The sequence below is a fragment of the Sparus aurata genome, chromosome 3 (assembly GCF_900880675.1).
Source record: "Sparus aurata chromosome 3, fSpaAur1.1, whole genome shotgun sequence".
Lineage (NCBI taxonomy): Eukaryota > Metazoa > Chordata > Actinopteri > Spariformes > Sparidae > Sparus > Sparus aurata.
In genome coordinates, this window is record NC_044189.1 from 10,915,331 (window position 1) to 10,931,666 (window position 16,336).

General features: G+C 43.0%; 1 protein-coding gene across 6 annotated transcripts in view; it reads right to left on the reverse strand.

Moving 5' to 3' along the window:
* rbms3 (RNA binding motif, single stranded interacting protein) overlaps positions 1 to 16,336 on the reverse strand; it is a 307,812-nt gene that overhangs the window by 147,246 nt on the left and 144,230 nt on the right. For all 6 annotated transcript variants that reach the window (XM_030411796.1, XM_030411794.1, XM_030411795.1 and 3 more), the window contains one exon: positions 4,053 to 4,111. In XM_030411796.1, the coding sequence (XP_030267656.1) occupies positions 4,053 to 4,111 (59 nt within the window). The remainder of the gene's footprint in view (positions 1 to 4,052; positions 4,112 to 16,336) is intronic.

Here is a 16,336-nt window from a genome sequence, read left to right on the forward strand (position 1 = left end):
GCGGTGGTCCGTCGCGGCAGCGTGCCAGTCGGGCCGGTGAATCTCGGAGCAGGCTTATCTCCCCGTGGTTGAGGAGGAAACGGAGGTCCTTTAAAGGGCTGAGGTCATTTCCTCTGCCTCCGGGCTCTGGCAGGAAAAATAAAATGTCTCCATTCGGTCAGCCCTGCTTTATTTCAAATGCCGCCGCCGCCTTTTAAGAGGCCCTTGTGGGCATGGATGGCAAATGAGTGGTTTTGGGTTCTCGCAGTCAATTCCTTTTCTCTCTCCCTCTGCCATCCTCAATCCCCCACTCCATCTGTGATGCAAACCCCAAATCTCTTCAGTATTTCTACAGTTAATGTGAAAGTGCAGAGACAGATATATAGGTAGATGGAGTATGAGAGCGAGGGAGAGAGAGAGAGAAAAAAAAAACAGAGACAAAGAGGGAGGGAGAAGCGAGTGTGAGAGTGCAGAGGAGCATGAGAGTGAGAGAGATGAAGAGCTGAATGCCTCCTCTTACCCACAGCGCTCGACAGCCCTAAAGCCCTTCCACAACTTCCTGTTCCCATTTCTCTCTGAACTGGGCTACATCCAAAACATGTGTGTGTGTGCGTATTTATCGGCTTGCATGCTTCTGTTGCGTACCCCTTTGTGTGAGTGCCTGGAAGCCTGTGTGTGTGTAGTCATAGAGTAAGGTAGGGAGCGAGGGAGTGAGTCAGCGCTGGGAAGAAAGAGAGGCTCAGTGAAAAAGGCCTGCGTGGTGGAGGAGAGCAGCCAGAACAGGCAGACAGGCAGGCGGGCAGGCACACATGCTGTGATGTTGGAGAGAGGATTGATAGATCTGCTGCACGGCCACTGCTGCTGCAAGAGCCGAGCGCACCTCAGGCAGATGGATGGGGAGTGCGTGCGGGGGTACGATTAGTCTTTGTGTGTGCCCTTTGTGTTTGAGTGCGTGGGAGAGGTGTATTACATGGTCTTAGAGTGTAGTTTTTTTGTGATGTGTTACTTCAAACCAGGCTCTACAGTACTTGCAAACACTTGTGTACTGAGGGGAAACGTATAGATGGATGTATGGTAGCGAGGAGACAATGTGTGTCCGCGGTTCGCGCGTGGGCTTCACACCTCTGTCGGTGTACGTACGCGTGTTCGCGAAAAAAATCCACATTTCCCTAACACCTGACCTGTAAGTACAGAAAGTGTCATCGCTGTTTTTCTGCCTTGTCCACAACAGCGAGCCTCCACTCCCACTCCCACGCTCACAACTCCATCTCACATTTCATCAGTTATCCAGCTTCCTATCATCTCTCTCACGCTCAGTTTCATTCCATGCACAGGGGTTTTATCGACATAACAAATAAAACACTTGGGCTACAGGAAGACCTTCATCAGCCGACACCTTTACACATTAACACATGGTGAAATAATTTACCTGACATGGAGGTTCATGGTGTAGGTGCATGGTGGAATGATTTGTAAAGGATATTGCACTGCTACTGTTTCTACAGATAGGTCACTTGTGTCGCTTTAGTCAGATGAGTCACTTTAGCCAATTTAGTGGGGATGGTAATTTTTGCATTTTATTTTCACTGATCAAAATAGAAAAATTACGATGTAATGATTTTCGCTAGGATCAAGCATGTTCCCTTACATCTGGAGAATATGACCATGCTTCATTTATAATCACATGTTGTGACTAATTTTAGGTCAAATCAATCAGTCGTTTCAATTACATTTTGATTTATTGTTCCATTTTAATCTAAAGGTACATGACAAACAGATTATACCATGCGCACAGGAGTACAGATAATACAGAAATTGTGTTTTAAAGTAGTCTACCAGGAATGTGTGCCTGTACAGATTTAATTGTCCAATTAAGCATCTTGCCAGATATCATCATACTGTAGAATAAATGTTTAGCAAGTTTCAACTTTATTACATGGCTACCTTACCAAAGTCAAACTAAACCAAAAGTTTCTGAATTCAAACAATTAAGATGTGGGTAAATACAAAAGCATAGCAGAGAAGTTAGTCAGCGAGTTCGAGATACCCTCTTGTTTTCCTCAGGCTGACTGTCGATCTCTGACTGGTCCTGACCTCTCCTCTATCCCATTTTTCTCACGTTGTTTTGGCAGTGTGCTCACTGAGCTGAGCTAAACACAAATAACAAGAGTGGGAGGAGAGGTGGTGGAGCAAGAGAGGAGACAGAGGAGAGGGATGCTCGCTGCGTGACGGTGGCACGTGGTGATAAGCTGCCGCTCTGACATTTAAACAAGTGTCAGGGTCAGGGGGTCAGATGAGTGGAAACAATGCGTGACTGGATCGGGGCGATGTGCCTATTTGGCTTTGTTACCGAGAGCGCAGATGCACGCCAGCCCATCAGGCTTCAATAACACTGGCTTGGCTGGTTTACGCTTTGATACCTGCTCACCTTTCAGGAGATAGTGAGATATGTACGAGAGAGGTTTGATGTTGTAGCAGCAGAAATGAGCTCTTTGTGCAGTTTCTCTTATCCTCGACGTGCCTTTAAAACGCTAAAGAACTATTATCGTCTCTTCAAGGTCACTCAGCTCTTCTCCGTCTCCACACTGTCCACCACCCTTTCTCTCAGTGGGTGCAGAGCAGGACCATCCTTTCCACTCCTAAAGCATGTCTGCTTATATTTGCTTCTTGGCATCTCAGCAGTGCTGCATTCCAGGAGGGTGACTTATGGGAAACATTGTCTTCCACATAACACAGCGCTAAGCTGAGCTGATGTTTCTGTGCGGTGCATTGCTCGGGTCAGCTGGACACAGAGAGGGATAACCTGTAGTTGAGGACATTCTGTTTCTTTCATCGCAGAAATTGAAAGGTTTACATCCCCTTTTTTCCCCCCTCTTTTTCTAGTCTGAATCATCTGAACCTCCCTCCTCTCTGTCTTTTGCCTCTTTAATCCATCCTGTGCTTTGTCCTGTGACCTGTGGATACACCCTTCCCACTAACATGCATCCAGTCTTGTCTTTAATAGCCTGTAGGACTCACAAAAAGGACCTGTCAAGATAATCAGCCCATTTTTTTTCCCTATCCTCTAAAAGGCAGAGGTTCTTTTCCACAACACTTTGACCCTGAGCATGCCTGGCAGGATAAACTCAGGTGTGGAGCAGGGTTAAGAAGGCGGCTTCACCTTGAAAGGCCACACTTGTGGGCCCGGGAAGCCACAAAAAGCAATTAAAAGTATTGATGGAACTTCAATAGCTCTTAAACAGTGCTGCCAGACACCTCGGGGCAAGTAGCACACTAATCTTTTTTTTTTTTTTTTTTCCCCTCATATCTCTCTCTCTCTCTCTCTCTCTCTCTCTCTCTCTCTCTCTCTCTCTCTCTCCCTCTCTCTCCCTCTCTCTCTCTCTCTCTCTCCCTCTCTCCCTCTCTCCCTCCCTCTCCTCACTGAAGCTGGTCTTGATCATTACCAACTGATTGCAATACAAAGACATATAAAGAGAAGATGTGAAATGTGTTTACAGCCGTGCAAAGGCAGGTGACTGAGGTGAAAACAAAGCCAAGACCCTGAGATGGTGAGTGTGACAATGATAGCAATTAAAGTTAATCTAATCCCAACTAGCTTGTTAGCCCTCTAATTGGTCCGGCACGCGTGTATGTTCAAGCATGTAAATGCGTGTGGCGTGTGCGCTCCAGAAACAATTTCAAATGAGTCGCTAATGTCGTCGCTGCGTGTGCGGACCATTTACTGTGCAGGCACTAATGGACATTTAACAGAAACACTCTTTCCAAAAGATTGTCTTCCATATGACAAAACAGGAAATCGAAGAAGAGATAGGGAGGGGCTGAGGCAGTGGCTGCCTGCTTATCCTCCAGAGGAGTGCAGTGGCATCCAAGAGCAGGTTGTTTACTCGAAGCCTTCATGCAGCGTTAAGCCAGCTACTCGCTAAATTGCTGATTTACAGCGCAAGGTTTCCTCAGCTGATGTCTAAATTTACGCGAGGGCTTGGATTGCTGTTGACAAGACACAGTCTAAAGAGTGATGGTGCTGGTGAACTAAAACAAAGTGGTTTTACAAAACAGACAAAGTAAAGACTTACCTTTGCACTGGTTGGTGTTCTTATCCAGAATGGCCTTGGTTGACACTATTTTTCCATACCTATAAAGACAGAGAAATAAAGTTCAGCGTTTTTAGACTCAAAATGACCTATAGGACCTTTTGGCTACGGGGTAGTAGACTAAAATTGCCGTCCTGTGGAGAAGGTAGATGTCTAATTTTCCTTACGCGCCGCCATTTAGTTGCAACTAGCAATTTTCAAAGTCGCACAAATGTCAAAAGCGAGTGGGAAGAGAAATCACTTGAGGTTAATAACATTATGTTTATGGCTGACTTCAAATGAATGTGCAGCCCTCTGACATTTCAGCAAGTCACTGAACATTTTCAAAAGGGCTGAACGCATATGTGGCATTGAAAGATTTCAGAAGTTAAGTTGTTATATACATTTCAACATATTAAACGGATTCATTCCTTAATAATAATACCCGATAACAATACTCATCTATCTATCTATCTATCTATCTATCTATCTATCTATCTATCTATCTAGGCCAACTTTATAAAACATACAAGTGATGAAGAAAGTAAACCAAGAACACACAGACTGGGAGAGAGAAACCAAAATAGGCATGGCAAGCCAGTGTGTGCAGGTATTAAGGCAACGCTATGTAGTCAATCTTTTAAAGTGATTCTGAATTCTGAATTTTTAGGTTAATTCTCGGGTCATTCTCTCAAGTATCGACGCTTTGCTCCTCCCACCAACACTTTTTTCATATATTCTTGGTTATAATTAGGAGAGCTCATGGACCTTAATTTGTATTGATGCTGAGAGGTGTTAAATAAAGTGAGTATCTTTGTGTTAGGCTTTTGTGTTTTTCATTGTATTATCACACTCAAATATCTGCTCATTATGTCATCGTTGTGGCCTCCTTGCAAAACTAAACGTATTGCATTCATTGCTCCTCAGTTCTGCATGCACATTTGGTTGTTCTGATTTTTGGGGAATTGAGAGACTGACCTCACTGACTGACTGACAGTGACTTATGCTATCTGCTTGTCTCAGCTAAAACTACAACATGCTGAGTTGTGTGCAAGCCAAGAAGCACTTTGAGTACAGTATGTGTGTGTGCCAATCTGCATGCGTGCATACACTGCATGTATTCGTACGTGTGAGCATGTGTGCGCACGCTCCCTTGATTATACAATTACACTCCTGTTGCAATGTATACATGTCTGTGTATAAATACATAAATGGGAACAATTCCCTGTGTGCTGAGCGCGCATCACAATGAGTGAGCTGAGAACAGATAGTTGTGCTCTGAACGTTCACACTCACACACACCACCACATACTCATAAACACACACACACACACACATGCGAGCGCACACACACGCATTCTGTAGGGAAGAAGCAGTGGTGCATCCCGGCCCATATTTCACCAGCAGGGGATAATTGTGCCATTTCTCAACGAGTGGCGGAGACTCTATTTACTGCATGCTGCGGTGGGGTGGGTGGTGGATATGAACTGATGAGCTCCGAGAGGAAAACTACCAGCTCGCACACACAAATACAGATACCGCATGAGTACACACACACACACACACACACACACAGTGTACAAATATGCGCACACAGGAACAGCACTCACCAATCAGCAGATTGTCTCTCTTCCGCAGATAAACAGGCCATTTTAGCTATAGGGATCCATAATCTAGTGCAGCAGAACAGGCCCTAACGTGGAATATTTGATCATACTGAGACACTCTCAAGCATAAGTACACAAGATGAACATGGAACAGTGAGTGTTCATTTGATTAGAGAGCATGCAGTGCTGGGTTAGCAACTGCAGCATTTCAGATTTACGCAGAGAAATGAAAACTGGGACTTGCAAATAAGAATTGGACCAGAGGGTTTATAATCCTCAATCATGGTAGGTTTAATACATGTATAGGAAAAAGACATATCCTGAGATTTAGGGGTTTTTTTCATGGAGAAACCATTACCACTAAAGGCCCAGTTTGAGATACTATGTTGATATTATTTTGATTTATTACCCAGCTCTTTACGTGAGCCATAGATCTAGCTAGAGTGTTTGTTTGTGCTTTTCTGCACACAGGTGTCTGCCCCTGCTTCAGTATGTGTAAATGAAAAAATGGTATGCTTTCAGTCTGGGAAGCAGTTAAAAAGCTCAGTGCTTTTGGCACAATTTTGGGGAAAGTTCTCATTAAAACTTTGTTTGGACGTGGGGGAAGCGGGCGACAGTAGCTTTCCAATGCCAACTCATCACTGCTTGCCTCATTAAATGTTAAAGATGGCTCATCAATGCATCCTTTCCGCGGTCCAAATACACACCACAAAGACACTGCAGCGAGATGAAAAGGCAAGGTGGAAGGAGCCAGCTTTGTGCCCATAATGGAGACATATTGGAGACGGATGGAGAATGTGATCAGCATGTTCATGTATGTGGCGTGTGTGAGTGTGTGTGTGGCTGTGGCTGTGGCTGTGGACGACCCTGCTGGCGGCTCCTTCCCCTCTCTGCCAGCCAGGCCTGGGGAGGCTTTGATGTGACAGAGGCAGTCCCTGTGAAGCACAGGTTTAACACTGTGATGCTGTGGCCGGGATGCAGAGCCTGTCTCCACTAATCCTATTTCAATCACTCTCGCAGCCTCTTATCTCTGACTCCGCTGGCCCTCGGCCCTCCCTCCTCCTCACAAATCTTCTCCTCTCTCCCTCTCTCCCTCTCTCTCGCTTTCTCTCTCTATCTATATATCTTTCTCTCTTGATGTCTCTTTCCCATCCTCTCCACTTATCTTTCCTGTATTGTATCCTTCACTCATCTCCTTTTGTCTCCTCCCTTCCTCCTCCCTCCTAATAGGAGTCCCATAGCAATCATTCTGATGCAATATCGTATCAACTCGAAGATGCCAGAAATGAAACCGCCGTGGAAAAAAAAGGCTTTATGAGCTATTTCAGGCTGATGAAAATGCACAAATTGTGGTGGATGTAAAACATGTCATCCGTTTGACAGATGTCTGGGCACTGAGATGTGATAAAACTGAAGCTGAGCCGAAAGCTCAGCTATGTTTTTTAAGAGGGCAGCTGCAAGCGCACGAGTGACATCCCTGCGCTGCGTTCCTCTCGTTTCTCGCTCTCTTGCTGGATGAAACGACCCAGGCGGATTCCATTTCCGTCATCAGAGCTGGGAGAGTGAAGTGGCTCTTTGCTGTACGTGGGAAGGGAGAGAGGGCTGGCCAGAACCACAACACGTCACTGTGGTGTTGCTGCTACACAGGAAAGCATAGCGCTGTAAAGGATGGACGGACCACCCAAGTGTGGTGCTGAGACCTTGGCCTCAGGCTTTGGACAAACTCTCCGAAGGTCTGTGACTGTGTGTGTGTGTGTGTGTGTGTGTGTGTGTGTGTGTGTGTGTGTGTGTGTGTGTCAAATGCTGAACAGTAGGTAGTAGAAACGTAAACTAGGATCTAAGACTCTCTGAAAGTCTTTGTTTATTAGTATGGTGTGTTAATATACTATAACTGCATAAGACTGTCCATCTGTTCCTGCAGATGATGACTTGAACATACAGCTTGTATCATGTATCCAAAGGAAGAACATAGGAGAGATTATGGCATCTAAATAGTCTCAAAACTTGCGGGCATTAAAAACCTGGTATGTACGGGTGGGAAAAGATTGGTCTTTGATTGGTCAGCCCAGTTGAAAGCTTCTGCAAGGTGATGCTAGGTCAAACAGGCTATTTAGCTAGTGATAAAAAAAACATTAAGCCTATAGCACATTCAATCAACAAAATAAGCACCTTACCAAGATAAATATGGGATATCTGAAGATGTTAACTCAGGCCCAATCCCATTTCCAATTTTACCCCAACCCTTTGTGTTCAAGTGCTTCCTTCCCATCCAGAACAGACTAAGAGAGGATAGTGGTTAAAATCCCATCCCTACCTTTAAACGGGAAAGTGTAAAACTGAGGGATAGGGCTAAACCGTGGGGGCAAGGGATGTATAGGGATTGGGCTTTTGTGCAAGACTAAGGCTAAATTCTCTGACATGATTTTGTCAGGTTGATATGAGGTTGTCAAAATGGTTATATTCACAGGCAACAGTCTGTCTTCAACCATGTCAGCCATCAAACCAAACAGCCACTCAAAAGTCATTGCACTGTCTATTCCATACCTGCCCTTCAAGGTCTCAAAAGCGTTGAGCAGTTGCGAGTCTAAACCGTTCCGTGTACGCACCAGATTTTTAGGTGCACGGGTTTTAGGACTAATTAAACATTTTAAAAGGGATGAAAACTGAACACATGCAGAGATAGGGTTAGGCTTTACTGTGTTTAACTGAATTGCCTATGAGCAGCAAAATGCATCAGGCGCTTTCAATACCTTTGGAGCACCTGTGTGTGTGTGTGTGTGTGTGTGTGTGTGTGTGTGTGTGTGTGTGTGGGAGATGAGGCAGGTGCAAAAGACACAAAGTGGAGAACAATAACTTGGATGTATCACCTTCTTGTAGGCTTTTATGCTAAATAATTAGCAGAATGTAGATACTGTAGCTGAAAAAGAAAAAAGTGCCGCACTAACATTTCTGCTCATGTAGGAGCAGGTGCAGAGACATCCTCCATCCAGATTTACTATGTGCTCTGTGCTGCAAATATTACCCAGAGGGCTTTCATAGACTACAAAGTCTATTTTTTTAATGAAAAAAATGTGTGATAGTTATACACCACTGCGCTTTTCAGTCGTACAGAGGAGCATTCAAACTTATTATTTCTCACAACTAGTTCAGGTAGTGACATTACGCCGATTTTCCTACAAGTGAACAACTGTATTAGCTAACAAAACAGTAATAATTAGTAAAGAAAGGATGAGCCAATCTCCAGTAAAGAAAACAAGGTTGAGCACCGAGTCTTTCAGTCGAAGAAACAGCTGCAGGCTAAACATCTTTATGATATCAGAGATAAAGTCTTGTTTCCTTGTTGTCAGATTTGGTTAGGGAATGGCCAAGTCACCAATGTTTTCCAACCAGTAGTAGATTACAGACGTATATTTTTTAAAACATACATTTACATATGGTGGAAATTCCATATTTTCTTCAAGGTAACCTACATTTTTTTTTTACGATGTGATTTATGTTGTTAAGCCTTTGATGCTATTGCAAGAGACAGGTGTCACTGTGGCAGACACAGAGAGGACAAAGTGGAGGAAAAGAGATGGGTAAGAAACATGACTTCTTTATACTTTCATATCAAAGATGAAAAAGAAGAAACAGGATGCAAGAAAGAGCAAAATATAAAGAGGGTGACAGATGGATGGCAAAAACAGCACACACCCAAACTCAGCGACAACACAACATTCACACAACTGAGTCGGAAAAACAAAGATACAGAATGTTGTGGGAATTTTGAATGAGTATAAACTATACTAAACCTATATATATATATGTGTGTGTGTGTGTGTGTGTGTGTGTGTGTATGTGTGAGTAAGTGCATGTGAAGCCTTGTCAGAGAGAATCAGTAGGAATCATCTCGCTGTGTAGAAGCAGTGAGTGGCAGCTGTCCTTGACTGTCGTCTCCAGTCTTACAGCGGCTAACGTGTCCCACAGCTCGCACATCGCTGTGGCTCAGACAGAGGTCAAGCCTCATGTCCACCGCACGCATCTTTTTGGAAATAAATATTAAAGAGAGGCTTTTTTTACTGTGTTGTCACTGCAACATTTGCTATGTGACTACTGGAAATCTGTTTGGATGTTGCTAACCTTAAGTTTCAAATATATATGGATATGTTTCTCTATTTTCAATTTTGAATGCTCTCCACTATGAGAGCAAAAGACACACTGAACTGACAGACATAAAGCAGCAAAGCTGAGATTTTCCAATCTCCAACTGAAATTACTATATTATGTATTGTTTATTTTGAAATTCAAATTCTGAGCTTGGGTCTTTTTGTGGCAAGTTGCTTTATTGATCAAGGAATCAAATTTTTTTGTGAGTTAGAATGGAACAAATTCTTTTATGATCAGTTTTAGTGGCAGTGGATTGGTGTATTGTGTGAACTCGAAGATGTCAAAAGAAAATATGGCACCTACACCAGACATTTACCGAGAAGGAGGAACATCATGATAGAGGGACAAAATGTAGAAAGAGCAGCACAGGATATCAAGCTTTCAGGGGTGAGAAACATTTTTAGAGATAGGTAAAATAAAAAGAAGCCTGCTGGCTAAAATAAGAAGGCTCATGAAAAGAAAGAAGTAAGAAATTGAGAAAGAAACAAAAAAAAAGACAGCAGACAAACGATGAATACAATGATATCGAGTCGCAGTGAGAGGAATAAACAGAGGAGGGCCAAACTATCCTGATGGACACCTGGCAGGGAGCAGAGCAGCTGTTCCAACACCTCTGAGTTGATATTAGTGACTTCTTTTCATGACCTCTGGGCCTCCGAGCTGACAGTTTGGTGGTAATGGCCTTTATCTATATCCCAGCATGGAACTGCATGGAGACTATGACATGTTTTAGCAAAGTGAGTCCAAAGTCGACCTTCAATGTCTCCGTTTTTGTCTCGGCACAAAACTTATGTTGTCTGATAACAGCTAAGGCCTTCCTGACTCGGTGAGTCGAATTACCAGACGTACTGTATCTAATTTAACAGCCAGTATCTATACAATCAATCATTACACACATTTGGAAGAGTACTCCACACTTCTGTTAAAGGAAAATTATGTCGAAATTATAAAAGCATTATGGTATAAATATCAAAACACTGCGCTGGCAAGGATGAGCTGCAATAAATCAAAAAAGGCTTCGACAAATTGGATAATTCCTTTTTTGGCTTTAGTACTCTATCTTTCTCTTGGCAGAATGTCATCATGTTTTTTTAGGTGCTGCTGGGATTCCCCCAGTGTTTTGTTGGCGGATTTGCGGTAAACTGGCAAATGCTTTCTTTCAAAACCTTTAACGTCTCTAAATGTGGGAAGCATCTTGGAACAGCCTTAATTGGTTGTTCTTTCTTCTCTGATTTATTCCACGACAACAAATGTCACACTGCGAAAAAACATCTATTACATTTGGGTATCGTAATACGGCAGATTTAATCTGGTAGACTACAAATAACCGAAGCAACACGCAGCTTCCATTCCATTCATTTTCTACAGATCTGAGTGGCGGCGGCATCTCGGCCAATATGTCATTGCTCCGTCTGTTGAAGTTGGCCATGGTCAAACTCTCCGTGGCCATAAGCTGTCATCAACTATTCTGATTTCAATTTTTCCTTATTTCCCTGCTGATGCGATTTCTTTCCACGAACATTTATTTTACCTGGCAAATGTGAGAGGATGACAAGTTGATTAGAACCATTCAAACTTTACCACCTCTCTACATAATAGAAATAGATTATAGCTGGAAGCAGGAAATATGGCCAACTGGCTCCAGTCAGGTAATTTACAAAGGAAAAGAAGCAATTTAAAAAGTTTGAGCAAGTGTTCAGGATTCATTGTTAGTGGGTTAAATTTAAAACAATTTATCACTGCATTATGGGATTTTCAATGAAAGAAAGTTTCAAAATCCAGATAGCCAGAGAGCCTCCATCAGGTAAATTGTTCCCACAATTTAGTCAGAGCCACTTCGGATGAGACTGGATCAATCTGCTTAGTCTGGTCCATTTGTAACTTCTCCAGATGTATTCCATTAATGTCTTGCTATCATGAATAATCAATTACCTGTTCTTTTTTATTTTATTAAATCAATACAAAACTCAGAATTTTGCCCAAATTACACAATTAATTTCCCACATTTTCTCCTCACCTGTTCTTCTGTGTAAAAACTACTTTAAAATACATCACTTTCTGCAGGCTAGAAATTAGGCAAAGCGAAATTTGGGAAATTTTGTTTTTGTTCAGGGGAGAAAAAAATAAGAGAGATAACAAATATAGAACAAACTACAAGAAATATAGTATAGTATAGTACAGTATAGGCCAGGGGTGTATATATATACATATATACATATATATGTGTATATATATATACACACACATATATATATACACATATATATGTATATATATATATATATACACATATGTATTCAAAACAAAAATACGAAGTAAAATAAAATGTCATTTCCATTTTGAATGAATTTTGAGGAAATTTCTCTTCAAAATTCCTATGCTTCGTCTCATAATGTCCTTTCAAATTGGAAATCTTCATCACAGCTATAGTCATATTAAGCACATGGGTCATGTGCTGGTTGGAGCGAGAATGAATGCACATTTTTCAGTCCATTCTTCTTCGAATTGCCGATTTTCACTGTCCACTTTTCTTTTTGAAGTGAACTTGGAACATGCCATTTTCGTGCAATCTAGGCTCCTACAGCCGTCAAAATGTCATTGGCAAGCTGCTCCAAAAACGAAAGTGAAAGTTAAAAACTGCGCTTGCAGCAGTGAGTGACCCAGCTGTCTGTGTATCATTGGCATGGAGACAAGTCCCGGTATATATGTGCTGACCCAACCAGAACACATGGTGAAGGAATAACAGTTTCGGGGCCGCCTATTGAGGACCATTGCTATAGGCATTTAGAAGCTTTAAAACAAACGATGCAAACGGTGTTTGCAACCAGCACTGACTTCACCGTCGTAAGTCATCAGACCGAGTGTGAACAGAGGTCAAGACAGGTTGTTTGCCAATTTCATGCCAGTTCTAAAAAAAAAAACTGAACTTTGTGTTTTTCAAATGTCAGTAAATGTACAGTACAGCAACTAAAGATATGTTTTCTAAATGAAGGCAACTTTACCAAACTGCAGGCATGGAGGACAACAACCTTTGATAGATTTTAATTAGACATGGATGTGGACAAGCTTTAGAATGAAGATTAAAATTGTTTTGTTAGTATATATGCTGTAAAGTGCAACATTTTTGACCATTGTGGGAGTGAGGTGAATCCTGAGCACACTGCAGCAGCTAGAGCTTTGTTTTGGTTGCATATTAGTACAAAAGTGGAAGATTATAAATGACAAGTGGAGTTTTTATGGGGGGTTAAGTTAAATCTGTGCACCAAATATGTAGTTACAGCCCACAACTGATTGGCTTAGTTTAGCCAGGGTTCTCCCCAGACGGTGGAACAACGGCGCTGCGCCGCTATACGGCTAGGTCAGCGCCGCTATATTCAACAATGTTAGCTGCTTTATAGCGGGTGTTTGTGGGCTGACGAGCGTCCGCATCCCCCCCCCCCCACTGACTGACGGTGCGCCGCTATACTAAAAATTTCTGGGGAGAACCCTGGTTTAGCATAGTGGCTGGAACTGAGTGAAAAAGCTGACTGATTAAAGTGTTTCATCTTGTCTGTTTAATAAGTGACAGGGACCTTTCTTTGGCGGATAGCAGTGACTATAGTAGCCGCCTGACAACCTCAAAGCAATGATGAGAGTCCAAGAAGTCACTGCTCTGAGCCAAGAAAAAGTATCCCCCGTAAAACTGAAACTTTTTGCTTATCAAACAGAAAAGATAAACAATGGTTATCAGTGAGAGATGCAGTATTTTCCTCTGAAAAAGCCTTTGTAAAATGCAACAGGAAAGAAGTTCATCACAGAGACACAATGCCCAAAATGTGCCTCAGGCTGAGCCTGAGAAAGTGAACTACAGACTTGTGTGTGTGTTTTAACTGAAAGTGTGCACCACGGAAAGATTAGAGCAACAGTAAGTGATGGCAGCAAGCATTAACCTGTTGTTGTGCTCTTGTAGCTAGTTACGATCTCTCTCTAACTCGCACATACAACACTGGTCTTCTACAGAGCCAGCCTTGCAGAATAGCCCCTGTTTGTTTGGAAGTGTCCAACCTGTCAAACCCACATGCCATGCACCGCTGTCTGACACGCACAAATGAACACATCTCATCTGTGCTGGTGCCGCTTCTGCTTTCCATACAGTGCCTCAAATGTGAGGGAAAGGGGAGGAGACGAAGGAGGGAAGGATAGAGAGTTAAAGCCAGAAAACTCCAGAGATTTCAGGTTTTGTCCCTAATGTCAATCAGTCTTGTTGTACCAGAAATGCTGCTGTCGCTTCTGTCAGAGCTTAAAAAACGTCCTCTGCTGTACGGCCGGAGTCAGATAAAATTCAAAGCACAGCTGGAGGGAGGCACAAAACACTGTAGCTCGCTGGTTGCTATGGTTTTTGGTATGCTGTTAGTTCCTGAAGGCAAACTAAAGCTAATATGCAGCCAAACAGCAAAACTATTATGGGTGTATTCTGTATGAATGTAAGCCAGATCGTCATACTAATTAAGCATTTGAAAAATATTAATTATTATTATTTTTTTTTTCATTCAAAAAATGACTGTCAGCACATTAACTGTTAACAGAGTCAAATTCAGTGCAAAAGTGGAAAAGAAGCTTTTTCCAGCCATAGGCAAATCATCTATGTGTCATGTATACAGTAATGGGGGGATAAATAATTCAAAAAACAGCTTAAGGCCAAATCAGCTGCGCTGCTCACACTCGCTCTAAAATCGATGTTCTGGGAGGAAAAAGGCGTTACACTTTTGTCAGTTTGGCCCGGCCAATGAAATGACTATGTCACTTCTGCTGGAGCAGGGAAGTGCAGGGATTAACATGATGAAGAGATGACAGAGAAGAGAGTGAGAGCAACGGAGGAAAGAAAGAAAGAAAGAAAGAAAGAAATAAGAGAGAGAGAGAGAGAGAGAGAGAGAGAAGTAAGGGACACAGAATGAGAGATTGTGAGAGAGTAAGAGAGGCGTTCACACATAGAGAAAGTGGCTGATGAGGGTTCTGGTTCCAGGAATAGCAGATGCTTCTACTCAGCGTGAAGCTGTAGCTGTAGGAGTAGTTTAGTTTGGGCATTCCTGTGGCTGTCTCACTACTTCTCAGAGGTTAAGCACCACTATCTCTTTGTGCCGTGAGTGACGCATTAACTTCATCACGCATAGTTGTGAGTCTTGGAAGAGGAGGAGAAAGAAACATAGAGAGACATATTAAGCAAAAGAGCTGCAAAGGATTGAAAGAGAAAAAAAGGCAAACAGAGTTTAGATTAGATCTTGAATGGTAGTATGTGGTATGATGAAAATTAAAACGTTTTCTTTGTCTTGATCTTGAGGAGAGGAGTGCTTTGGAGGTGACCTAGCTCGCTGGTTCGATTCCCCTGGTCTGCATGTCGAAGTGTCCTTGGGCAAGATACTGATCCCCTAACTGCTCCAGATGTGCTGTTCGGCACCTTGCGTGGCAGCCACCCCATTAGTGTATGAGTGTATGTATGAATTATTGTAAGTCGCTATGGACAAAAGCGTCTGCTAAGTGCCCTAAAAATGTAAATGTAAAAATGTAAATGCTTTCAAAAAGGGGAGTGACGTCAGTCGTAAACCAAGAACATCTTGTATTTTATCTTATTGTGAAGAACATAATTATCACAGAAATACCCTGACACATTATGATGTTATTTTAGGGCTACGGCGCTCACCCCTTGTGGGGCGACACATTTACAGGATTCCCATCATGCTTGTAATAACCTAAAATGGCCAAATAATACTTGCCTCCTGATCTTTCTGGCTCTGGTGCAGTTGTTCAGGTGGGAGCGTAATGGGATGCTTGGTACTTTGAATCTGGACTGGAGCGCCTTTGCTCACTCCTTTCTGTCATTTTTCTGAGGCAGAGCCATGGGACCGGCTCTGATAGCTAGGCAGCTAATGTCAACATTGGACCACGGAGAGTCATTAGAGATAATGTGGCGATGCCAAGTGCCCGGGACTCTGCTCCATAAAAACAGGTGGTCCCAGGGTCACCCCTCCCTCCTCTACCCCTCACCTCCTCCACTTAGCATACCTTATGGCTCTGTCCCTCCCCTTGCCTTGTTCTCCGGCTCGCCCTCCACCATTACCTCAGCACACACGGGAAAGGTTATTTGGACAATTGGTGGTGATTAGCTCTTGATTTGGCTCATTCTGCGTGTTTGATCAGACCAAGGCGAAAGCCAGTGCGTGTGAGGGCGCAGCTGCGGCTCGGCCATGACTGGAATTGGGTGAGGAGAACCAGAGGGAGAATGAGGGGAAGGGAGGGAGCAGATGAAAAGGAGGTAGGGTTGAAGAGGGAGAAGAGGAGGAGCAAGGGAGTAGGGGGTTGTAGGGACCTCTAGGGTCCTTTGCTTTCTTGGCAGTTTGAGTTATGGATTCAGGCTGCCGGCAGAGAAAATGTGAGCTGCTTTATTCCTGTTATTCCAGGTGTGGGCCCTCGTAAAGAAAAAAAAAAAAAGAAAGAAATCCTTCTTATTCTTCCTTTCAACCTTTCGTCCAACAACCTGCTTCCATCCTCTCTGTGCCC